Below are 26,274 nucleotides of genomic sequence, written 5' to 3'. Positions count from 1 at the left end.
GTGGTAGGCCACAAAAGCTCAGAACTGGACTGCTGAAGCGAGTAAAAATCGTCCGTCCTCAGGTGCAACACTGACTACAGAGTTCCTGCCTCTGGAAGCAACGTCAGCAAAATAATTGTTCATCGGGAGCTTCATGAATTGGGTTTCCATGGCCAAGCAGCCCCACAAAAGCCTAAGATCGCCAAGCGTCAGCTGGAGCTGACATTGGACAAAATGCGTTCTCTGGAGTGATGAATCACACTTCACCATCTGGCAGTCCGACAGACAAATCTGGGTTTGGCAGATTACAGGAGAACACTACCTGCCCCAGTGCCTAGTGGCAACTGGAAAGTTTGGTGGAGGACAAATAGTCTGTGGCTGTGAAATTCTAGACGATTCTGTGCTTCCAACATTGTGGCAATAGTTTGCGGCAGGCCCTTTCCTGTTTATGTCAATGCCCTGTGCACAAAGCGAGGTCCATACAGAAATGGTTTGTCGAAATTGGTGTAGAAGAACTTGACTGGCCTGCAGAGCCCTGACCTCAAAGCAATCGAACACCTTTGGGATGAATTGGAACGCCAACTGCAAGCCAGGCCTAATCGGCCAACATCAGTGCCCAACCTCACTAATGCTCGTGGCTGAATGGAAGCAAGTCCCTGCAGCAATGTTCCAACATCTCGTGGAAAGCATTCCCAGAAGAATGGAGGCTGTTATAGCAGCAAAGAGGGGAACCAACTCCATATTAATGACCATGATTTTGGAATTAGATGTTCGATGAGCAGGTGTCCACATACCTTTGGTCATGTAGTGTATACTGTATATGAAATAGAAAAACATAGTAATCTAAAACAGATGTTTATACACATGAATCACTTTATTAAGGGAATGATTAGAGAAATGTGTTGTAGGGCTGATTTTACATGGTAAATATTTCATTAGACATGACACAGCCAAGCAGTGACCCTTCACAATGCCCATCTTAGAGTTCTGGCAGGGTTTGGAATGGTACAGTACAGGTGGCTCCTTACAGGCTACAGGCCTGCAGCTTCTTGTCAGCCTGCTTCAGAGACACCCAGGTGTTGAGCATGGAGGCCCGCAGTTTGGACCACACCAGGTGGTCACTGAGCCCAAAGATCTGAGCTGCAAACTGGGCTGCAGCGTCAGGGGAGAGGACTGTGGAGCAGCCAAGACCTTTGGGAGAGAGGAGCAGTCAGGGTTAGGGTAAACACACAGATTCATTTCAAGGAGAATAACCATACATTACTGTACACACACAGCAAGACAGACCACATGGAGGGATGTACTCACCGCTGGGCATGCGAAGAGATGACCAGATGTCCTGTGCCCCCCAGTCAGGGGTGATAGGAGGGCAATTGATGACTGGGTAGGCGGTGTTTCCTGACATCACTGGACCAAGACCATTGCTTCTGCCCGCCACAGCCACAAACATAGTCGGTACTCCATCTCCTGGGAAAATACTGCACATTAGCCCACCCATACAGAAGAGTAAAATGTATAATGTTTTATATTAGATAGGCATTTTAGCCAGTATACTGCACAGTTACTCCACATACCGAGCCATTATTCAAAATGTATGTACCACATAATCTTCCACTTTCAATAAACATAAGCAGGCAACGGCTTGTACAATACTTGAACAATCTATGTAGAGAGGGGTAGCTATGTTCTTGTTTTTTTGTCCACCCACACCAAACACAATCAGGACACGCAGGTTGAAATATCAAAACCAACTCAGAACCAATTATATTAATTTAGGGACAGGTCAAAAGGCATTAAACATTTAGGGAAATTTAGCTTGCTTGCTGTTGCTAACTAATTTGCCCTATTTAGCTAGCTAATTTGTCCCCGATGTTACAGGAAGGCCATAAAGATCATCAAGGACATCAACCACCCGAACCACTGCCTGTTCACCCCGCTATCATCCAGAAGGCGAGGTCAGTACAGGTGCATCAAAGCTGGGACCGAGAGACTGAAAAACAGCTTCTATCTCAAGGCCATCAGACTGTTAAACAGCCACCACTAACATTGAGTGGCTGCTGCCAACACACTGTCATTGACACTGACCCAACTCCAGCCACTTTAATAATGGGAATTGATGGGGAATGATGTAAATATATCACTAGCCACTTTAAACAATGCTACCTTATATAATGTTACTTACCCTACATTATTCATCTCATATGCATACGTATATACTGTACTCTAGATCATCGACTGCATCCTTATGTCACAAGCCACTTTAACTATGCCACTTTGTTTACTTTGTCTACATACTCATCTCATATGTATATACTGTACTCGATACCATCTACTGTATGCTGCTCTGTACCATCACTCATTCATATATCCTTATGTACATATTCCTTATCCCCTTACACTGTGTATAAGACAGTAGTTTTGGAATTGTTAGTTAGATTACTTGTTGGTTATCACTGCATTGTCGGAACTAGAAGCACAAGCATTTCGCTACACTCGCATTAACATCTGCTAACCATGTGTATGTGACAAATAAAATTTGATTTGATTTGATGTGTCCTGAAATGCACAAGGTTCTATACTCTGACAATTAGTCCACAGATAAAATGGTCAACCAAATTCATTTCTCGTCATCTCCCCTCCTTACTTCAGGCTTCTTTTTCTTTGGACTTTATATGGCGATTGGCAACCAACTTTAATAAGGTGCATTACCACAACCGACCTCCGTTCATCTTTCAATCACCCACGTGCGTATATACTCCTAAATTCCAACGAGGAGATGGGAGAGGCAGGACTTGGAGCACATTGAGCGTCACAAATAGAACTAACTTCTATTTTAGCACCTGGCAATGCAGATGCTCGTTGGCGCGCGCGAGCAGTGTGTGCAATGATCGAATATCATGTATGTGTACATTTATTTTGCAACGCTCGCACATGCAACACAAGCGGCATGGTCAGCATGTTAGGGGTTGCCAGTAAGGTTAGGGCTATAAGGCCCTAACCTTCGTATTCAGCTTTGATGCGAAGAGTCTCGTCTGGTCCTTTGTGTGCAGAGGTGACTCGGAGGACACAGTGGATTCCGTAGGAGCCACAGGCCTTCCTGATCTTCTCACAGTGGGCTAGGTCAGAGGTGGAGCCCATCAGAACCACCACTCTGCCACAGGCCTTGGGCTCCAGCAGAAGCTAGGGACACACACAGACACCCCATCAGTCTCTACTGAATGCCAGACCTAAACTATTTCACTATGGGCTGTACTTGTATCATGTCTCTGTGTGTGTCATGTGACAGATTAAAACAAACTGGGTTAAAATTGACAGATGTTGTGAGGGAGTATGCAAATCTGAGATTACTCGGGTTGATCAAAGACTGGTCACAAAAAGGTTGAGCTATTTTAAATGCTGGGATTCACGTGAGAATCGCATAATGTCTAGGTTATAACACTGGAATGGACCTCAATTAACAGACAAGTTCATGTTAAACTCCCTGGGCCCAGATTCACAAATTTCTTAACTGCCATTTTTTCCTTAACAATAGATTTAAATTACTATTCTTCAAAAAGGTTCTTATGTATTTACATTTCGCCTTATAAATTAGATTATTGAAAATAAAGTTATTGGAAATGTTAATTCCAAGATAGCTAAACCCTTGTCTTAAACTAAGGGCAGTGAGATAAAAAGCTCATGAAAGCAATTGTTTAATTCAAACTTAATCTGAAAGTTTCAGTACTGATCATTTTAAACCCAAGAACATGTTTTAGAACAGTAATCTCAGTAAGAAATAAGATAACATGATTGCCATTGCTAGCTAAAATAGTTGAATAAATGCATTCAATTATGTGTTTGTGTTTGTCCTAGGGATAGTAGTCTGTAATGACAAAAAAAATCCAGAGAGGCAGGGATGTTTATATTGTAGTGTTCCTGAGGTCAACCAGAGGGGAGCTGGGCTGAGTCACAGCACAGAGTCACAGCACAATAAGAGAATAAGAGGTGCTTCAACATGTAACTAATATGGATGAACCTGTGACAACAGCACATCACCGTGTACCCAATCTCATCCGCAATGCCCTCATCCTAAATGGGTAATGCGTTTACCACTGACAACTGTGCTTATTCTTATTCTCTCTCTCTCTCTCTCTCTCTCTCTCTCTCTCTCTCTCTCTCAGAGGCCTTCACCAGTGCTACTCTGTTTGACTGTCTGTATGTGGAAATGTCAACCTCTCTGGACCACCGCACAGTGGAGCTCCTGGAGTCTGCTGTGAGGTTAGCCAGAGGCCTCAGTCCGGTGCCCCCAGGGGCCTATGGGCACGACATGGCTGGCGGCCTGGAGAGCATCACCCACCGGGCCAAGCGTTTCCTCGCTAGCCTGGTCCCACGCTACCCCCGCGAGAGGGAACGAGACGGGGGCAAGTTCTTCAGACAGAAGTCCCGCTCCTGCCATGACCTGGGAGCCCTGTGATCAGGGATGAGGGAAGGATAGAATGAGGGATGTATAGAAAGAGAGAGGGGTGGCTAGAGAGCGAGCAAGAGGGAAATAGAATGTAAGCAATTGCAAAATAGAGAGAGGGGTTCAGAGGTAAATTACGGTGAAGAGAAAAGTTAATGTAAAAGTGAGTGATGAGAGGAGGATACAGTAATGGGGATGACACATGGATGAAGAGAGAATGGCATTAAAGGAGCGATGGACGTATCTGGGTTGATTCATGTAGAAATGTTGTAGTAGAGAACCATAGAGAATAGAGAATTAGCTGTTGAACCCCTGTAAATACAACCCTAAGCATCATACTGCAGTAGTTTGACTGATTCTCCATCTCCATTCCCATGTGATTTCATTGAGGGCCAAATAAAATACTCTGAGAAGTCATGAGAAAGGAAAGTGACTCTTTTTTATCTGGATATGTATCTCTGTGTGTTGTGATACTTCAAAGCCCAGAAACTTAATTGCATGCTTTTTGCAAGTGCAAGAGAGCAATCACAGTAACAGCCCTGATATAACATGGTTTTCACAGTGATTCAGATTTTGAGGATTCACTTGCTTTTTTTAGTATCCAGACAATCTTGTATCCATGGGGATACAGAGAGGGGGTAGAGAAAGGGCCAGAGAAAGACTAAACTTAGAAAAGGCATAAGATAGAAGGATTGAGGCGATGGAGAATGGAGCCAGGATTTATTGTATGTAGAGTGATCATTGCCAGGTTACTGTTGTCAAGGAGACAAGGAGAATCTTTGTGCCATATGAATTTTGTGTTCAACATTTCCCTTATAAAATTAGGGTACACTTTAAGGAGAATTAATTACATTTCAGAATGTGTTTATTTTGGGGAGGAGGAGTGCCAGATGGCACTTTGTCAGATATCAGTATCACACAGCACCACTGTACCACCCTTAGTTCCACTCTCCATTCAATCCCACTCACACCCACACTATTGAAGAGCAAGCATAGAAACAGTATATCATCATGGGTCTTCATATCATTGTCATGGACTTCATCAAAGAGAATGGGAGAGCACTTCTGTAATCAGGAAGAAACAGAGTTGGAAAAATCACCACCTTTAAATGGTGGCATGAAATCATATTTTCTTTGTGACTCATTCCCTTGGCTCCAAACCCCTGGCTGGGAGCAATGGGGGTGGATACTAGATACTGGATACCTGAAACAGGCAACAGGCTCCCCCCTGTGGTCAGATAGCACACTGAACCAGCATACTGTTTGTCTTAGAATACCTTTTCTACTCAAGATGAAGCAGGGGTAAAATAAATGCCTGAGCGGAGTTCCCACATCCGATTTTCAGGGCAAACAGAAGCAAAGATGGTGGATAACGATGGTGATCCAGCTTTTGTCAAATTAACAAATGACTTTTTAGCATTTCAGCTAACCTTCCTAACCTTAACCTGCCATTTACCATTGAAAGAAAATGGACAATAAGTAGTCCAGAGTGTCCTCTCCCCCGATCATAAAAAAGTGAGGGAATGGGGTGTCACACTTAATGGTTGTGTTTGAGAGCATCAAAACTGTAATATATCATGGGTAAATTGTGACTCACTGACGGATCGACAAATAATGAGTAGTTGATGCAAGGTGATTTGTAGATCAGTCAGTCGGCAGCCGCCTGCATCGTCGGCTGAGCTGTAGTCAATGAATAGCATTCTCATGTAGGTGTTCCTTTTGTCCAAGTGGGAAAAGGCCGTGTGGAGTGCAATAGAGATTGCATCATCCATGGATCTGTTGGGATGGAATGCAAATTGGAGTGGGTCTAGGGTTTCTATTGCATCATCCGTGGATCTGTAGTGGCGGAATGCAAATTGGATACTCGGAGTACACGTCCTGGTAATCTGTCTGGCCTGCGGCCTTGTGAATGTTGACCTGTTTAAAGGTCTTAGTCACATTGGCTACGGAGAGCGTGATCACACAGTCGTCCAGCACAGCTGATGCTTTCGCATGCTTCAGTGTTGCTTGCCTCGAAGCAGGCATAGAAGTAATTTAGCTCGTCTGGTTGGCTCGTGTCACTGGGTAGATCACGGCTGTGCTTCTCTTTCTAGTCTGTAATAGTTTGCAAGCCCTGCCACATCCTACGAGTGTCGGAGCCAGTATAGTACAATTCAATCTTAGTCCTGTATTGATGCTTTGCTGGTTTGGTGGTTCGTCTGAGGGCATTGCGGGATTTCTTATACAGGTCCGGGTTAGCGTCCCGCTCCTTGAAAGCTGCAGCTCTACCCTTTAGCTCAGTGCAGATGTTGCTTGTAATCCATGGCTTCTATGTTGTCTTGGCTGTGTGCTTATAGTTGTTATCATTTTGGAAGGTGAACCTTCACCCCAGTCTGAGGTCCTGAGCACTCTGGAGCAGATTTTCATCAAGGATCTCTCTGTAGTTTGCTCCGTTCATCTTTCCCTCGATCCTGACTAGTCTTCCAGTCACCGTCACTGAAAAATATCCCCACAGCATGATGTTGCCACCACCATGCTTCACTGTAGGATGGTGCCAGGTTTCCTCCAAATGTGACACTTGGCATTCAGGCCAAAGAGTTCAATTAGATCAGAGGATCTTGTTTCTCATGGTCTGAGAGTCCTTTATGTGCTTTCTGGCAAACTCCAAGCGGTCTATCATGTGCCTTTTACTGAGGAGTGGCTTCCGTCTGGCCACTCTACCATAAAGGCCTATTGGTGGAGTGCTGCAGAGATGGATGTCCTTCTGGAAGGTTCTCCAATCTCCACAGAGGAATTCTGGAGCTCTGTCAGAGAAACCATCGGGTTGTTGGTCACCTCCTTGACCAAGGCCCTTCTCCCCCAATTGCTCAGTTTGCCCGGGCGGCCAGTTCTAGGAAGATTCTTAGTGATTCCAAACTTCTTCCATTTAGGAATGATGGAGGCCACAGTGTTCTTGGAGACCTTCAATGCTGCAGAAATGTTTTGGTACCTTTCCCCAGATCTGTGCCTCGACACAATCCTCATGGCTTGGTTTTTGCTCTGACATTCACTGTCAACTGTGGGACCTTACACAGACAGGTGTCGGACTTTTCAAATCATGTCCAATCAAATTAATCTACCACAGGTGGACTCCAATCGAGTTGTAGAAACATCTCAAGGATGATCAATGGAAACAGGATGCACCTGAGCTCAATTTCAAGTCTCATAGAAAAGGGTCTGAATACTTATGTAAATAAGGTATTTCTGTTTTTTATTTTTAATACATTTTCAAAACTTCTACAAACCTGTTTTTTCTTTGTCATTATGGGGTATTGTGTGTAGATTGATGATTTTTAATATTGAATCAGTTTTCGAATAAGGCTGTAACGTAACAAAATGTGGAAAAAGTGAAGGGGTCTGAGTACTTTCCGAATGCACTGTACAGTCACATCTGGAATTATTTCCTCCCTTGATAAAGTTTAGCAAAAAATACTGAGCTGTAGGCCTTTTGTATACAATTTGTTGTGGGGAATTAAATTATTTTATAGTAAAACAATTGCTCAGAGAAATACATTGGATTTAACAAGTTAAAAATAAAAAAAATTCAAAAAGATAGGTGTCAAAATTGTTGGCACCCCTAATGATTATCATAAATACATTTAATAAAATGTACTCTGCATTAACATTCTACAGTGGCAAGAAAAAGTATGTGAACCCTTTGGAATTATCTTGATTTCTGCATAAATTGCTCATAACATTTGTTCTGATCTTCATCTAAGTCGCAACAATAGACAAATGCAGTCAGCTTAAACTAATAACACACAAATTATTGTATTTTTCTTGTCTATATTGAATATATAATTTAAACATTCACAATGTAGGTTGGAAAAAGTATGTGAACCCCTAGGCTAATGATTTCTTCAAAAGCTATTTGGAGTCAGGAGTCAACAGAAGAAAATACGCCTTCTGGAGTGGCCCAGTCAGAGTCCTGACCTCAACCCAATTGAGATGCTGTGGCATGATCTCAAGAGAGAGGTTCACACCAGACATTCCAAGAATATTGCTGAACTGAAACAGTTTTGTAAAGCGGAATGGTCCAAAATTCCTCCTGACCGTTGTGCAGGTCTGATCACAACTGCTGAAAACGTTTGGTTGATGTTATTGCTGCCAAAGGAGGGTCAACCAGTTATTAAATCCAAGGGTTCACATACTTTTCCCACCCTGCACTGTGAATGTTTACACGGTGTGTTCAATAAAGACATTAAAACGTATAATTGTTTGTGTGTTATTAGTTTAAGCAGACTGTGTTTGTCTATTGTTGTGACTTACTGTAGATGAAGATCAGATCAAATTGTATGACCAATTTATGCAGAAGTTCAACTTTTCTTGCCACCGTATTTAAAAAAAGTATTCTCAGTTTAAGGAACTGTGGCCTTTCCTGGCTTCTTGTTTCACTGGGGTATAAAATGAATTGTTCTCGATATTTTCTTAGTCACACACACACCCATTTTAACTTGTCTCGACCAAACCTTATTAGACTGATGTTTATCATTCTAATTCATTATACATGTTAAAGAATCTAATAATTACTAATAGTTACGTTTGTCTAATTATTCATTATATATGTTACATAATGTCATAATTGCGTTTCAGGGTGTAATTCTTTAGTCATTACCTTTAAACATATAAATTCCCTTATCAACATGTAAAATCCATTTGTCATCCATCACCGTGGGGAAAGGCAAAGAACTCAGAAAATGAAAAGAGACAAATATACCAATTGCACACTATTATGGTAACAATTAAAACCACTGAAACAGTGATAAACTTGCCTGGTAGAGGACCCAAGTCTATCTTGTTTTTGTGTAAAGATCAGTATTTGTATTATCTATTTTATACAGTATTTTTTCTTACCTTTATCAAAGGTGCCAATAATTTTGGATGTGACTACAATACATTGCATTGCCATAGTCAAATATGGGTAGGAAGGTGTCTTGTACAAGTCTTTTCTCAATGTAATATGAGGGAAGGGTCAATGCCGCGTTGGTTCTTTTTTATTTAATTCCATTTTCCTCCAAGTGTTGCTGAATCTCCCTTCTACTTAATTTAATATGAGAAACAAGACCCCCCCCCCAAAAAAAAATTATAGTTGGACTTTTAGTTGCTTCAAAGACAGTTTATCATCTAACCATTGTGCATGCTGCAAGTCTTGCAGTCACTTGACAAAAAAGTCATTGTCCAACTGCCCACATAACTGAAAATAACTGCTCAGTTGTCATAAACCTTAGTCAACTCAGATAAATGTCAAATTTCACTCACATCTTATAATATAAAATTATTTCAACTTCCAAATGTATGTTTTATCTCAAATGGACCACCCCACATAGGTAACAACAACTAATGACAGATTTAATTTGTAACCCTAATGTACAGCAGTCAAGTTCTGAAACTTTGGCAACAACTTGTTTTTCATCACAGAGTCAAATGATGATGAAGAACAGCAGACGATTTAATCCTTATCAGGACATGACACGACTTCCTGTTTCTCAAGAATCTGAGAGAAAGAATAAAGGAGGAAGAAGGTGATCTCAAATAAAATAAAATGTTATTTGTCACATGCGCTGAATACAACAGGTGTAGTAGACCTTACAGTGACATGCTTACATACAAGCTCTTAACCAACAATACAGTTTTAAGAAAAATAAGTGTTAAGTAAAAAAATAGATAAATAAATAAGTGTAAATAAAAATAAATAAAGAGCAGCAATTAAATAACAGTAGCGAGCCTCTATCCAGGGACTACCGGTAGAGTCAATGTGCGGTGGCACAGGTTAGTTGAGGTAATTGAGATAATACAGTGGGGAGAACAAGTATTTGATACACTGCCGATTTTGCAGGTTTTCCTACTTACAAAGCATGTAGAGGTCTGTCATTTTTTATCATAGGTACACTTCAACCGTGAGAGACGGAATCTAAAACAAAAATCCAGAAAATCACATTGTATGATTTTTAAGTTATCAATTAGCATTTTATTGCATGACATAAGTATTTGATCACCTACCAACCAGTAAGAATTCCGGCTCTCACAGACCTGTTAGTTTTTCTTTAAGAAGCCCTCCTGTTCTCCACTCATTACCTGTATTAACTGCACCTGTTTGAACTCGTTACCTGTATAAAAGACACCTGTCCACACACTCAATCAAACAGACTCCAACCTCTCCACAATGGCCATGACCATCGGGTAGTGTAAGGACATCAGGGATAAAATTGTAGACCGGCATAAGGCTGGGATGGGCTACAGGACAATAGGCAAGCAGCTTGGTGAGAAGGCAACAACTTGTTGGCGCAATTATTAGAAAATGGAAGAAGTTGGGGTGTTTACAGACCTCTACATCCTTTGTAAGTAGGAAAACCTGCAAAATCAGCAGTGTATCAAATACTTGTTCTCCCCACTGTATGTACACTACTGTTCAAAAGTTTGAGATCAATTAGAAATGTCCTTGTTTTTGAAAGAAAAGCACATTTTTGTCCATCAAAATAGCATCAAATTGATCAGAAATACAGTGTAGACATTGTTAATGTTGTAAATGACTATTGTAGGTGGAAGCAGCTGATTGTTTATGGAATATCTACATAGGTGTACAGAAGCCCATTAAGAAAATTATGTTCTCAATGTTCTTAAACTGAACTTCAATTAAAGTACTGGTTGAATGAAACAGACAGAGTCCCAGCCTACAATAGCCAACATGTTTATTCACGAGAGCTAAAATATCATACCATGTACATAGCCTTTTATACCTCACATTTGGTCATATAAATGCCCCTCCTCTCTAACACTGTCAATGCTGTTTACACGTTTTCTCCAACACATACATAGATTTAATTTGTAACCCTAATGTACAGCAGTCAAGTTCTGAAACTTTGGCAACAACTTGTTTTTCATCACAGAGTCAAATGATGACGAAGAACAGCAGACGATTTAATCCTTATCAGGACATGACAAGACTTCTTGTTTCTCAAGAATCTGATAGAAAGAGTAAAAGAGGAAGAATGTGATCTATATAAACCCAGTGATGTCTAGATAGAGGTATTGCTCCTGAATCACACTCTGAAACCCCTCTTCAGTTCATCACCTGATTTTGAATCCAACCAGGTGAGTAAGTCTTCTTCTAATTGTCCAATTCATCCAGATGTGTTATCTTTATTAATCCTCTCTGTCCCATTTTCCCTCTCTATGCATATCTGCTTTTTACACTTGAATACTTGATTACAGTAGTTTAAAAGTGTCAGTTCACAGATCACAACAATCACATTTTTGTTAGTGTACTGTTCATCAAATAATTATTATGTTTCTCACAGCTGCAGCAATGGGAAATACAGGTACCCACATTGCCAATGCAACAGACGACAACATTAAGATTTTCTGCAAAAAGTCAAAGTTGGAACTCCAAGACACCACTGTTGCAATTGGTGGAGAAATCCTTATAGGGCTCATGGACACCCATGCCAAAGCTACAACAGCATCAACGTTGAACTTCGCTCGCAGTAAAGACGTTTCCATCCAATTCATCCCAGCGAGAGACTACATCGACTGCCCTGCCTTCGAGGTCATGTTTGTCACTGGAAAAACAGACAATGGATATCTCTTCCAAAACTACAAGGCGGTTAATGTAATTGAACAGCCTAGATCCTTCATCATCACCGCTAACAAAGCCATCAAGTATGCCAAGTCAGGAGAGATCTGGGTGGATGACCAGGGAAAAGATCACAAGCCTAAAACAGCATTTGACGTTTCTACTCAAATTAAACCAATAACAGAAGATAAGGAAGTACAGATGTCTGAAAAATAATATCTATTCTGCAATCCAAGCCAGAGATTTGCTCCAAAACCTAAATTTGTAAACATTTGTCAAATGAATTTTTCAGTTGCATGTGTAATTTGGGAAAATATATGCTTAATAAACACTATCAAGATGATCTTGCATTCTTGATAGTGTCTGTGATATTGTCACCACTTGAAATTCTAGCTAATAAAAACATTTATGATAAATGTGTGTAAATGTGTTACTCTTAATAATGTATGTCCAACAGGAAATACAGTGCATTCGGGAATGTATTTAGACCCCTTGACTTTTTCCACGTTGTGTTACATTGCAGCCTTATTCCCCTCATCAATCTACACACAATACCCCATAATGACAAAGCAAAAAAAGGTTTTGACCCAGATGCAGACACAGGAGGCGGATGGTTCAGTTCTCAGATAATTTATTATAACACGGGGGCAGGCAAAGGACAGGCAGAGGTTTGTAACCAGGTCCGACAGGTACAGGACGGAAGACAGCTCAGGGTCAGGGCAGGCAGAAGTTCATAAACCAGGTCAGAATCAGGCAGGTACAGAACGGCAGGCATGCTCAGGGTCAGGGCAGGCAGAAAGATCAGAACCAAAATGAAACAAGACGAAATGGCAACAGACAAACAGAAATCAGGAGACAAAGGGCTGTAAGACAGAAGTTTAATCCTAGACATGTGAAAGTTGGGATGTATACGGAGGGTGCGGGGCAACAGAAGATGAACAGCAGAGGGGCTAAGAATCTTAGAGATTTGGAAAAGGCAAATAAAATGGGGGGAAAGTTTATGGGAATCCACCCGGAGGAGCAGATCCCGACTGGACAGCCATAGCCTCTGCCCGAGACGATAGTGGAGTGCAGTCTATAGCAGTTTGGGTCAAGAGTGTCCCCCCCTTTGAAGAGGGGGATGACCGCAGCTGCTTTCCAATCTTTGGGAATCTCAGACGACACGAAAGAGAGGTTGAACAGGCTAGTCAGATCATTTTAGAAAGAAAGGGTCCAGATTGTCTAGCCCGGCTGATTTGTAGGGGTCCAGATTTTTCAGCTCTTTCAGAACATCAGCTGAACGGATTTGGGAGAAGGAGAAATGGGGAAGGCTTGGGCGAGTTGCTGTTGGGGGTGCAGTGCTGTTGACCGGGGTAGGAGTAGCCAGGTGGAAAGCATGGCCAGCCGTAGAAAAATGCTTATTGAAATTCTCAATTATGGTGGATTTATCAGTGGTGACAGTGTTTCCTATCTTCAGTGCAGTGGGCAGCTGGGAGGAGGTGTTCTTATTCTCCGTGGACTTTACAGTGTCCCAGAACTTTTTGAGTTAGTGTTGCAGGAAGCAAATTTCTGCTTGAAAAAGCTAGCCTTGGCTTTTCTAACTGCCTGTGTATAACGGTTTCTAGCTTCCCTGAACAGCTGCATATCACGGGGGCTGTTCGATGCTAATGCAGAACGCCATAGGATGTTTTTGTGTTGGTTAAGGGCAGTCAGGTCTGGGGAGAACCATGGGCTATATCTGTTCCTGGTTCTAAATTTCTTGAATGGGGCATGTTTATTTAAGATGGTTAGGAAGGCTTTTTTTTTTTTATATATCCAGGCATCCTCTACTGACGGGATGAGATCAATATCCTTCCAGGATACCCCGGCCAGGTCGATTAGAAAGGCCTGCTCGCTGAAGTGTTTCAGGGAGCGTTTTACAGTGATGAGTGGAGGTCGTTTGACCGCTGACCCATTACGGATGCAGGCAATGAGGCAGTGATCGCTGAGATCTTGGTTGAAGACAGCAGAGGTGTATTTAGAGGGGAAGTTGGTTAGGATGATATCTATGAGGGTGCCCGTGTTCAAGGCTTTGGGGGAGTACCTGGTAGGTTCATTGATAATTTGTGTGAGATTGAGGGCATTAAGTTTAGATTGTAGGATGGCTGGGGTGTTAAGCATGTTCCAGTTTAGGTCGCCTAGCAGCACGAGCTCTGAAGATAGATGGGGGACAATCAGTTCACATATGGTGTCCAGAGCACAGCTGGGGGCAGAGGGTGGTCTATAGCAGGCGGCAACGGTGAGAGACTTGTTTTTAGAGAGGTGGATTTTTAAAAGTAGAAGTTCAAATTGTTTGGGTACAGACCTGGATAGTAGGACAGAACTCTGCAGGCTATCTTTGCAGTAGATTGCAACACCGCCCCCTTTGGCAGTTCTATCTTGTCTGAAAATGTTGTAGTTTGGAATTAAAATTTCGGGAATTTTTGGTGGTCTTCCTAAGCCAGGATTCAGACACAGCTAGAACATCCGGGTTGGCAGAGTGTGCTAAAGCAGTGAATAGAACAAACTTAGGGAGGAGGCTTCTAATGTTAACATGCATGAAACCAAGGCTATTACGGTTACAGAAGTCATCAAAAGAGAGCGCCTGGGGAATAGGAGTGGAGCTAGGCACTGCAGGGCCTGGATTCACCTCTACATCGCCAGAGGAACATAGGAGGAGAAGAATAAGGGTGCGGCTAAAAGCAATAAGAATTGGTCGTCTAGAACGTCTGGAACAGAGAGTAAAAGGAGGTTTCTGGGGGCGATAAAATAGCATCAAGGTATAATGTACAGACAAAGGTATGGTAGGATGTGAATACAGTGGAGGTAAACCTAGGTATTGAGTGATGAAGAGAGAGATATTGTCTCTAGAAACATCATTGAAACCAGGAGATGTCATAGCATGTGTGGGTGGTGGAACTAATAAATTGGATAAGGTATAGTGAGCAGGACTAGAGGCTCTACAGTGAAATAAGCCAATAAACACTAACCAGAACAGCAATGGACAAGACATATTGACATTAAGGAGAGGCATCCTTAGTCGAGTGATCAAAAGGGTCCAGTGAGTGGAGAGGTTGGTTGGGGGTCACGGGGATTTAAACAGCTAGCCAGGCCATCGGTAGCAAGCTAGCATAGGATGGAGGTCTGTTGTTAGCCACCTCTTGCGTTCCGTCAGTAGATTAGTGAGGTTCCGTGTGGTAGAGGGGATTAATCAAAATCACACAAAACATTTAAAAAAAAAAAAAAAATAAAATAAAAAAAAATAAAAAAAATAAACATTAGATATAGTTATAGAGGCCCAAGAAGAAACATAATAATAATACAAATAAATAAATTGTCCGATTGTCTATTCTGAGAGTAGCCGGTAAGACAGCTAACGGTTAGCAGGCCGCAGATGGGTGTCCAGGTAACGTCGCGACGGAGGAGCCAGCCGGATCTCCTTCGGGTAGATAACGTCGGCAGTCCAGTTGTGAAGGCCCGGTGGGGCTCCGCGTAGGCAGTAAAACGGGTCCGGATAGGTGACTGCAGCCCAGGAGTGATTGATGGAACTCAGGAGTGATTGACGGAGCTGGCTAGCTCCGGAGTAATTGATGTTTGCTCCGGAATCGACGAAAGCAGATAGTCACACGGATAGCAGCTAGCTAGCTGTGAGATCCGGGTATGAATGTCCAGAGAGCAGTTGAAATCCAGGGACATGGAGTGAAAAATTGGTCCGGTATGTTCCGTTCCGAGCTGCGTTGCGCCGTACAAAACTGGCGATAGATTTTCGAGCTAAAGGATAGCTGATGACCACAAACCGTGGTTAGCTGAAAACTAACGATTTGCCAGTAAAGAAGCTAACTAGCTTCTGAACTAGCTTCTGATTAGCTTCTGGATTAGCTTCTGGGCTAGCTTCTGGCTTGCTCCTGGCTAGCTTCTGGCTAGTTTCTGGCTAGCTTCTTGGAGTTTCTGGCTAGCTTCTTGGAGGATTGCAGATTTGAGGTAAATAATACTTATTTATAAATATAAATTGGTGAGGCGGGTTGCAGGAGAGTGTTTTGAAGATGAGTTGATGGAAAATAAAAATAAAATGTATGTGAAAAAAGTTGTAAATATATATATATATATACAGGACACGACAAGACGAGGACAAAAGACGTCTGAACTGCTATGCCATCTCGGACATACACAATAAATCAGGTGCATGTGTGAGGATAATTATAAGATTATGTATTAGCTTCCCTTAAACTCATAATGATTCTGTTTACTACTTTAAGATTTCACAATACATGTACTGGAAAATTACCCATAATAGCAGGGCCCATCGAGCTTGCCTAGAGCCTCCACTCCTCCAACACCATTTTGACGTAAGTAGTTCTCGATTTCCCACGTCGTAGTTTCTCTCAGCGGGGTTAAGACAATGGGAAAGGAAAGCGCAGGGATGCAGCTTTTGGTCCAGGGCAGAGCGCTGGGACAGGACGGCCCCCCCTCCGACGTCCGAGGTGTCAACCTCCATCACGGAAGCTAAGGTGTTGAACCTGGGAGTAAGCGGCGGTAGAAATGAGCAAACCCCAGGAAACGTTGCAGCTGCACTCTCGAGGTGGGTTGAGACCAATCCCCCACCGCTCTCACCTTGTCAGAGTCCATCTTAATATTTCCAGCAGCAATGGCCTACCCTAGGAAGGAGATGGTGGAGTGATGGAATTCCTAATTTTCTGCTTTAACAAAGAGCTGGTTCTCCAGGAGATGCTGAAGGACCTGTCTTACGTGGAGGACAAGTTCTTGAACTGACTGGGAAAAAACAAGGATGTCGTCAAGGTAGACAAGCACGAACCTGTTCAACATGTCATGGAGCATATTGTTGACTATGGCCTAGACAACTGCGGGAGCATTGATCAGTCTGAATGGCATAACAAGGTACTCGTAGTGCCTGCTAGCCATGTTTAAAGCTGTCTTCCATTCGTCTCCTTCCTGTCTCTGAACCAGATGGTAGGTGTTCCAAAGGTCCAACTTTGAGAAGTATTTGCCCCCTGGAGAGGCACGTTTTTTTTAACCATGATGTCATTCAGGCCCAGGAGGTCGATACACGGGCGCAGGGTTTTGTCCTTCTCCACAAAGAAGAACCCTGCGCCGGCGGGGGAGGCAGATGGACGAATACTCCCTGCAGCAAGAGAGTCCCCAATGTACCTTTCCATGGTCTTGGTCTCTGGACCCGACAGGGAATAAAGCCGCCCCCGAGGAATGTGTAGTTTCCGGGAGAAGGTCCATAGCGCAGTCGTAGGGTCAATGCGGAGGGTGAGATGTAGTGTGGGCCTTGTCAAAAACCTCCCGGAGGTCCTGGTACTCTGCGGGAATGGCGGAGAGATCCGAGGAAGACGTCCCGGGGCAGGCTGTAGCCCAGTCGATCAGAGGATTGTGCCTCTGGAGCCATGAAAACCCCCAAACTACAGGTGCGTGAGGGGATTCAATGAGCAGGAACTGCATAGACTCACTGTGATTACCTGACACTCTCAGGTTAATGGGAAACGTATTGTGAGTGACTCTGCCAATAGAGCGCCCATGTAGCACTCTGATGTCCATGGGAATGGAGAGGGGTTGTGTGGGGATTCCCAGCTCCGACACCAGGGTAGCGTCTATAAAGCTCTCTTGTACCCCAGAGTCAATGGGCACCCGGAGAGATTTGGACTGGTCACCCCAAAACAGGATAGCATGGAGAGGGGTACGAATAATGGAAGATGGGAATCTTCCCGTACCTGTACGGCTCAGCAGCGTACCTACTTGATGAGCCTGGTCTTTTAATAGATAGATTGATATGTCCTGTTGTCCACGATACAGACAGCTCTTGGTGTTCCGTCTGCGTAAGCGTTCAGCAGGAGACAATCTGGCCCTGCACAGTTAAATGGGCTCCGGAGGAAGCGATTCGAAAGCACCTTTGTTATTCCCAAGGGTACTCAGGTGACATCGGAATCTCCGGGGGACTTCTCAGATTCCTCGGAGGTGAGGTCGGCACAGTGGATGAGCGAGTGTGACCGGGAGCAGTCCTCCTCTCCCTCCTATGTTCCCGTAGCAGCCCATCGATCCGTATGGTTAAGGCTATGAGAGAGTCGAGATCCATGGGAAGCTCCCAGGCTGCGATCTAGTCTTTAAACACCTCCGATAATCCATGCAGGAACATGTAGAACAGAGCTTCAGGGTTCCAGGTACTCTCGGCGGCCAAAGTGCATAAATCTACAGCGTAGTCTGCCATACTACAGGAGTCTTGACGCAGTTGCAGTAGCTTACGAGCAGCCTCTCTCCTGGACAACGAAGAATCAAACACCTTTCTAACCTCCACCACAAACGCCTCCAGACTGAGGCAAACAGTGGATTGTCGTATCAAGTACGCTATCCTCAAGCGATCCGAGAGAAACGAAGAGGGCTGCAGCTCAAAGATGAGAGAACACTGGGAGAGAAATGCATGGCAGGATCCTGGATCCCCAGCGTAGTGCTCTGGAGGAGGTCAACAGGGTTCTCTGGAAGCCGGGGTAGATTGGGGAGAAGCGCCACTGGTAGCTGGGTAACTGAGTCTGGGGGGTTTCTGTTGTGGCTTGCTGCTAGTAGATAACCCACATAATTGCTCCAGCAACGCAGTGAAAGCGTGGCATTCTGCTGGAGTCCTTCCATAAGGTCTTGAAGTACTTCCTCGTGTTACCAATGGTGACTCCTTGGACGGAGACAGCGTTGCGGAGCTGGTCCGAGTCTGGTGGGTCAGTCATGGCCAGTTCGTACTATCACGACTCAGGATATGACCCAGATACAGACACAGGAGGCCGATGGTTCAGCTCTCAGATAATGTATTATAACACGGGGGGCAGGCAAAGGGCAGGTTGAGGAAATGCAGAGGTTTGTAACCAGGTCAGATTCTGACAGGTACATAATGGCAGGCAGGCAGAAAGGTCAGGTCAGGCAGAAAGGTCAGTACCAGAAAGGCTAGAAACAAAGAACTAGAGAGTAAGGAAAAATATTAAAACAAGATGAACTGGCAACAGACAAATAGAAAATGCAGGTATAAATACACAGGGGAAAACGGGAGCCAACTATTGGGGGTGGAGAAAAGCACAAGACGGTTGAAACAGATCAAGGTTTGACAGGTTTTTAGACAATTTAGCAAAAAAATAAATAAAAACTGAAATATTACATTTACATAAGCATTCAGACCCTTTACTCAGTATTTTGTTGAAACGCGTTTGACAGAGATTACAGCATCGAGTATTTTTGGGTATGACACTACAAGCTTGGCACACCTATATTTGGGGGGTTTCTCCCATTCTTCTCTGCAGATCCTCTCAAGCTCTGTCAGGTTGGATGGGGAGCGTCGCTGCGCAGCTATTTTCAGGTCTCTCCAGAGATGTTCGATGTGCTTTGGATAAGAGCGTCTGCTAAATGACTTAAATGTAAATGTAAATGCTTTGGGTCTTTGTCTTGTTGGAAGGTGAACCTTCACCCCAGTCTGAGGTCTTGAGCGCTCTGGAGCAGGTTTTCATCAAGGATCTCTCTGTATTTTGCTCCGTTCATCTTTCCCCCGATCCTGACTAGCTCTCTGTCCCCGCCTCTGAAAAACATCCCCACAGTATGATGCTGCCACCACCATAATTCACTGTAGGGATGGTGGCAGGTTTCCTCCAGACGTGAAGCTTGGCATTCGAGTTCAATCTTGGTTTCATCAGATCAGAGAATCTTGTTTCTCATGGACTGAGAGTCCTTTCTGTGCCTTTTGGCAAACTCCAAGATGGCTGTCATGTGCCTTTTACTGAGGAGTGGCTACCATAATGGCCACTCTACCATAATGGCCTGATTGTTGGAGTGCTGCAAAGATGGTTGTCCTTCTGGAAGGTTCTCCCATCTCCACAGAGGAACTCTGGAGATGTGTCAGAGTGACCATCGGGTTCTTGGTCACCTCCCTGACCAAGGCCCTTCTCCCCCAATTGCTCAGTTTGGCCGGGCAGCTAGCTCTAGGAAGCGTCTTGGCTCCAAACTTATTCCATTTAAGAATTGTGGAGGCCAATGTGTTCTTGGGGACTTTCAATGCTGCATACATTTTTTGGTACCCTTCCCCAGATCTGTGCCTCGATACAATCCTCATGGCTTGGTTTTTGCTTTGACATTCACTGTCAACTGTGGGACCTTATACAGACAGGTGTCTGACTTTACAAATCATGTCCAATCAATTGCATTTACCACAGGTGGACTCCAATTATTTTTAATACATTTGCTAAAATTCTAAAAACCTGCTTTTTCCTTGTCATTTTGGGGTATTGTGTGTAGATTGATGAGGATTTTTTGTATTTAATCAATTTTCGAATAAGGCTGTAACATAACAAAATGTGAAAAAAGCGAAGGGGTCTGAATACTTTCCGAATGCACTGTACAGTCACATCTGGAACTATTGCCTCCCTTGATAAAGATGAGCAAAAAATACTGAGCTGTAGGCCTTTTGTATGCAAGGGGGAGGGGAATCATATTATTTTATAGTAAAATAAGAGATTTATTTAACAAGTTTTTTTTTAAATCCCCAAAAGAAAGGTGTCAAAATAGTTGGCACCCCTAATGATTCTTATAATTCAAATTAATAAAATGTACTATACATGTCACGTGTGCTCCCTTTCTGGCCTCGACGTTACCAGGCTGCTCCTTATGGCGCACACCTGGCACAATGGTTACGGGCATCTGTGCACAATGAAGCTCATCTGGACTCCATCACCTCCTTGATTACCTGCCTTTAAAATGTCACTCCCTTTGGTTTCTTCCCCAGTTGTCATTTTTTCTGTATCATGTTGGTGCGCTGTTCATGTTTCTTGTTGTGTTTATTTATTAAATGTTTCTTGTTGTGTTTATTTATTAAATGTATTCACTCCCTGAACTTGCTTCCCGACTCAGCGTACATCATTAAAGAATGACGACTCAACAAAGGGAAGCATCAGGGAGTGTTTTTTTGTTTGTTTGGTTTTTGTGTTGGACGTGATGTTGGGTCCGGGTATTGGAGCCGGAGCTACCTGGGAGGGCTCAGTGGGTTTGTGGGCTCCCATGCCTCAGCTGGTTGAACAGGTTCCTGTGCCTCAGCCGGTTCATCAGACTCCCACTCCTCAGCCTGTTCGTCAGGTTTCTGCACCTCAGCGGAGGCGATCGGCTCACTCCTGATCCCCGGGATCGTCCCTGTGGTTGGCGTCCTGCGGCTGGAGCCGAACGCACCGGGGAGGGGGTACTGTCACGTATGCTCTCTCTCCAACGCTCTTGGTCTTCATGCTCCCGCGCCTCAGCCGGATCGACAGGTCCCCGAGCCTTAGCAGAGGTGACTGGTCCGCTCCTGATCCCCGGGATTCGGCGTCCTGAGGCTGGGGCCGAGCGTCGGGGAAGGGGTACTGTAACTTGTGCTCCCTCTCTGGCTTCTAGGTCACCAGGCTGCTCGTTATGGCATACACGTGTTACCAGCGTTACGCACATCTGCGCATAATGATACTCACCTGGACTCCATCACCTCCTTGATTACCTGCCCATATGTCACTCCCTTTGGTTTCTTCCCCAGTCATTGTTTCTGTATCGTGTTGGTACGCTGTTCGTGTTTCTTGTGTTCGTTTATGGGGCAGTAGGGTAACCTAGTGGTTAGAGCGTTGGACTAGTAACCGTGAAGGTTGCAAGTTCAAATCCCCGAGCTGACAAAGTACAAATCTATCGTTCTGCCCCTGAACAGGCAGTTAACCCACAGTTCCTAGGCCGTCAATGAAAATAAGAATTTGTTCTTAACTGACTAGTTAAATAAAGGTAAAATAAAAAAATATTTATTTTTCAATCCCTGAACTGAGTACATCGTTATACTACATTAACATTCTACTTTTAAAAATTAATCTTAGTGGGGGGATCACGTGACCCTTGAACGAGATGGCCGCATGAACTAAGAGCTCCGCACAAGCAGTTTCCAATTCCTAATCTTACCTCCACTCCAAGTTCAAACTCATTTAGCTTTAGTAAGAAAAAGTCATGGCGGCTACAAAAGGTGACACTACAGGTGACATTTTTACCCGGACTCGAGTATTAGCGACGAAAAAAGCCTCCAAGAAGAAGCTAGCTTCAGAAAAAACTAGCGCCATTAGCCAGGAGCAAGAGAACCCGCTCCCCCCCGAGGCACAACGAATGCCAACCTTGCACTCTGTCGAAGACATCCTTTCTGAGTTGAGATCCCAACGTACAGAACTAAACACTAAATTAGATGCCATTAACTCTCAGCTCAGTGCGATAGGAGGCAAGGTGACAATCCTGGAAAACGCTTTGCCTGACATCAACAACAAGAACCATAAACGCTGGGCGCCTGGACGAGGCAGAGGGGCGAATCCTATCCATGGAAAACTTATTGACAGATGCCATGGAAACAATAGCATATGCTAAAAAGAAAATCGAGCATCTGGAAGAGAAAACAGAGGACCTGGAAAACAGGGGGCGAAGGAATAATTGTGTTCTATTCAATCTGGGCGAAAAAGAAGAGGGAAACATGCCACTGATCCGTTACCTGCAAGACACACTTCCCGAGTGGCTCCACATGTCCACCGACAGGCCCATAGTACTCGAGAGAGCTCACCGAGCACTGAGGCCCCCACCAGTGGGAAACGCCAAACTCGCTTTACACCAGGACCTGTCAGCTGGAATACGCCGAAAGCGGCGAGAATTTGACGAAGTGAAGAAATACTCCATCGACCGTGGAGCCACTCGGGAAGTTTGTCTTGCAGGTAGCGGATCAGTGGCATGTTTCCCTCTTCTTTTTCAGGGGATTCAAATACCCAAACGAGCTCAGGATTCTTCACCAAGGAGCCTTGCGACACTTCAAAACTCCCGAAGAGGCAAAACGTTTTTTGAAAGACAATCCTGGCCAATGAGAAACAGACCAATGACTAAATGCGATTAATTCCATTACTAAAGGAGGTAAGACGACATATAGCCGATATCCAGAGACCCACCCCCTAAATGTCATTATAGCCGTCCAATTTATACTTATTTTCCTTTAACTGAGAGGGATGGGCTGTATAGCCTAACCTAGGCCTACTAATGTTTCAGCCTACTTTTATTTCCCTGTTATTTTGTTGCTATTATTACTTGGGGTTCCCTATGTCCCTTGGGGGAGGTATATGTAGGCTGGGCTATTGATTTTATTTTTCTCCCCTCTTTTACTGTGGTCTGGACGAGGGCAACTGTGTCATTTACTCAATGCGGGGTGGAGAGGATGAGGCATTTCTTTGGTGGGGAGAGGGAGATGTTGTGCGTTGCTATTACAAGAGACACACCTCTGTGATGCTGAACATGCCAAACTCCCCAGAGCTTGGGTGGGACAGGTGTATTTCTCATCTTTCAAATCAAACAGTAGAGGCACAGCCATACTTATCCATAAAAATGTTCCATTCATAATTGACAAAAACATATCTGATCCGGAGGGGAGATTTATTTTGATAACTGGGTCACTATTTGGTCAACCAATTACTATATTAAACATATACGCCCCTAACACAGATACTCCTGCCTTCATGTCAAAAATTATAACCCTGTTCAATGAGCATTGTGTCTCCTTTGGCGTGGTGGCCGGAGATTTTAATTGTACCCTTAACCCAACCCTAGACAAATCATCTCAAGTCCCCACCACAAATCCTAGATCTGCAAAGATGTTGAACTCTCTTACTAAAGAGATGGGACTGATAGATATCTGGAGAGAGACTAATAGCTCATCTATGGACTATACATACTACTCTAATGTCCATAACACCTACTCCCGTATAGATTACATTTTTATCCCAAAGAGTTTCATAAATTCAGCCACTTGTACAATCGGACCCATAGCACTTTCAGATCACGCCTTTGTCCACCTCCGCTTTGACCTCTGCAAAAACATCCCGAGGTCAAAGAGCTGGAAATTCAACACCTCCATGCTATCAAATGACGCATTCCATACATTGGTAACTACATGGATAGACAACTACACACAAGACAATAAAGATTCTCCTGTTTCTCCGGCCACAATGTGGGACGCTGCTAAAGCCACACTAAGAGGTCATCTAATTGCATATGCTTCCTCTAAGAAAAAAGCAATGGAAGCACACAGGCTAGATCTTGAGAGGGAGCTGGAATGCTGTGAAAAAATACATAAACAATCCTTAGACAGCACCTCCTGGAGTCATCTTAAAGCAGCCAAAGCCAAACTGAATTTGGACTACACTCGGGAGATAAAAAAAAGAAGTTTTCTTTACTAAACAGAAATACCATGAGTATAGCAATAGGCCCAGTAGATTGCTTGCTTACCAATTAAAAAAGGAGCAGTCAGAGCGTACAATCATGGCTATCCGAACAGCAGAGGACGAGGTCACATATGACCCAAAAAAGATCAATTTAACTTTTCATGATTTTTACTGCAAACTATATACCTCTGAGAGAAAACACACGGAGGCAGAACTCCACTCTTTCCTAGAGGGAATCTCGCTACCTAAACTATCAGAGACCGACCAAGAAGATCTCAACTCCCCCTTCACTCCTGAGGAGATCCTGGAGGCAATTACCTCCATGCCACCTAATAAGTCCCCAGGCCCAGATGGATTCCCCAGAGAGTTCTACAAAGCTTTTTGGCCCCAGCTCAGCCCTATCTTCATGCCAATGCTGGAGGATTTTTGCAAAAACGGAGTTCTCCCAGACTCAATGCACACAGCTCACATTACAGTGTTGCTAAAAAAAGGACAAGGACCCCCTATCCTGCTCGTCCTTCCGGCCCATAAGCTTGTTGGATTTCGACTATAAAATAATTACCAAATTGCTCGCCAAAAGACTAAACACTCTTCTTCCCAAAATAATAAAAGCGGACCAAACTGGATTTATTAGAGACAGATACTCTTCTGATAACATTCGCCGTCTTTTTGATATTATTGATCAAGTAAACGCACAGAAGACCCCTGTCCTGCTGGCTTCACTGGATGCTGAGAAGGCGTTTGACAGGATGGAGTGGAGCTTTCTGTTTTCAGTCTTAGAAAAGTTCAATATGGGCCCAAATTTTATTAAATGTATCAAATCACTATACTCTCATCCAAATGCCATGGTGACTACTAATGGACTGAACTGATAAGGAGCAATCCAAGTATTATGGGTGTTTCTGCAGGCGGCCTGCAGCACAAGATTTCGCTTTACGCGGATGATGTCTTGCTCTACATATCCAAACCTGAGAAATCCCTCCCTCTCATTTTAGACACAATTGCTCAGTATGGCAAGTTCTCAGGTTATAAGATCAATTTTAACAAATCCACTGTCTGCCCTCTCAATATTACACTCACCAGCTCTATGAAGACACTTTGTCCTTTCCAATGGAAAACACAGGGGTTTCAATACCTCGGGATCTTCATAACACCAGATCTGAATAGCCTTTTTAAGGAAAATTATCTTCCACTCCTGGATCGAATCAAGAACGATCTCCAAACCTGGATCTCCCTCCCAATTAGCTTAGTAGGAAGAATGAATGTAATCCGTATGAACGTCCTCCCTAGACTGAACTACTTATTTCAGATGCTCCCATGCTATCTCCCAGTTTCCTTCTTCAAAACAACTAACCAAAGCATCACCAAATTTATATGGGGCAATAAAAAACCTAGGATCAAGTTTTCCACTCTATCGAAACCTGAATCTAAGGGTGGTCTTGCCCTTCCCTCCCTTCAATTGTACTACTGGTCTGCCCAAATCCGCAACATGCTAACATGGATCACAAACAGACAAGAGTCAACGTGGATTCAGATAGAAGCCCAATCCTGTGGTTCATTGCCCTTAAGCTCAATTATATTCTTTCATAACTTTAGTGAAGTGGGCAACATAGCCAAAACCTTTGTGATTTACAGAACCCTACTAGCGTGGAAGGACTGTAAGAAATACCTGGGCATTTCCTCCCAAATATGTTCTCACTCGCCTATAGTAGGCAACACAGACTTGCCAAAAGCCCTGAGGGATGCCAACTTTAATCTTTGGCATACTCTAGGAATCAGGACCTTTTCAGACCTATTTCATCAGAAAACCACTACACTGAAATCCTTTCAAGAGCTCTGCAGTGAATTCGATGTGCCAAGATTCCATTTATTTTTAAATATCTTCAAATTAGACATGTCATTTCCTCACCTACCTCCAAGAAGAGGTTTAGAACTCAGTTGAATGAAGTTGAAGCCCTTCTTGTCACAGCACAATCCATTAAAGGCTAAATATCTTACATCTATAGACTCCTTTCTGAGAAAGGAAGCTCCTCCTT

At 43.6% G+C, this 26,274-nt stretch overlaps 1 protein-coding gene and 1 long non-coding RNA gene across 2 annotated transcripts in view; one reads left to right on the top strand and one right to left on the bottom strand.

Moving 5' to 3' along the window:
- Positions 1-834: 834 nt before the first annotated feature.
- LOC115108542 (multifunctional protein ADE2-like) overlaps positions 835-26,274 on the bottom strand; it is a 37,102-nt gene continuing 11,662 nt past the window's right edge. Inside the window, exons 13-15 of the mRNA XM_065009131.1 lie at positions 2,979-3,159; positions 1,288-1,446; positions 835-1,170 (exon numbers count right to left, since the gene is read on the bottom strand). Of these exons, the coding sequence (XP_064865203.1) occupies positions 1,004-1,170; positions 1,288-1,446; positions 2,979-3,159 (507 nt within the window). The 3' untranslated portion in view covers positions 835-1,003. The remainder of the gene's footprint in view (positions 1,171-1,287; positions 1,447-2,978; positions 3,160-26,274) is intronic.
- Positions 11,302-12,427, top strand: LOC115117876 (uncharacterized). Its single transcript, XR_003861750.2, has 2 exons — positions 11,302-11,530; positions 11,737-12,427. It is a non-coding gene; the product is annotated as an uncharacterized LOC115117876 (long non-coding RNA).

Source organism: Oncorhynchus nerka, linkage group LG24 (assembly GCF_034236695.1).
Source record: "Oncorhynchus nerka isolate Pitt River linkage group LG24, Oner_Uvic_2.0, whole genome shotgun sequence".
Taxonomy (NCBI): domain Eukaryota; kingdom Metazoa; phylum Chordata; class Actinopteri; order Salmoniformes; family Salmonidae; genus Oncorhynchus; species Oncorhynchus nerka.
Note: the sequence above shows the minus strand (reverse complement) of the source record. Positions and strands in the feature narration are given on the sequence as shown.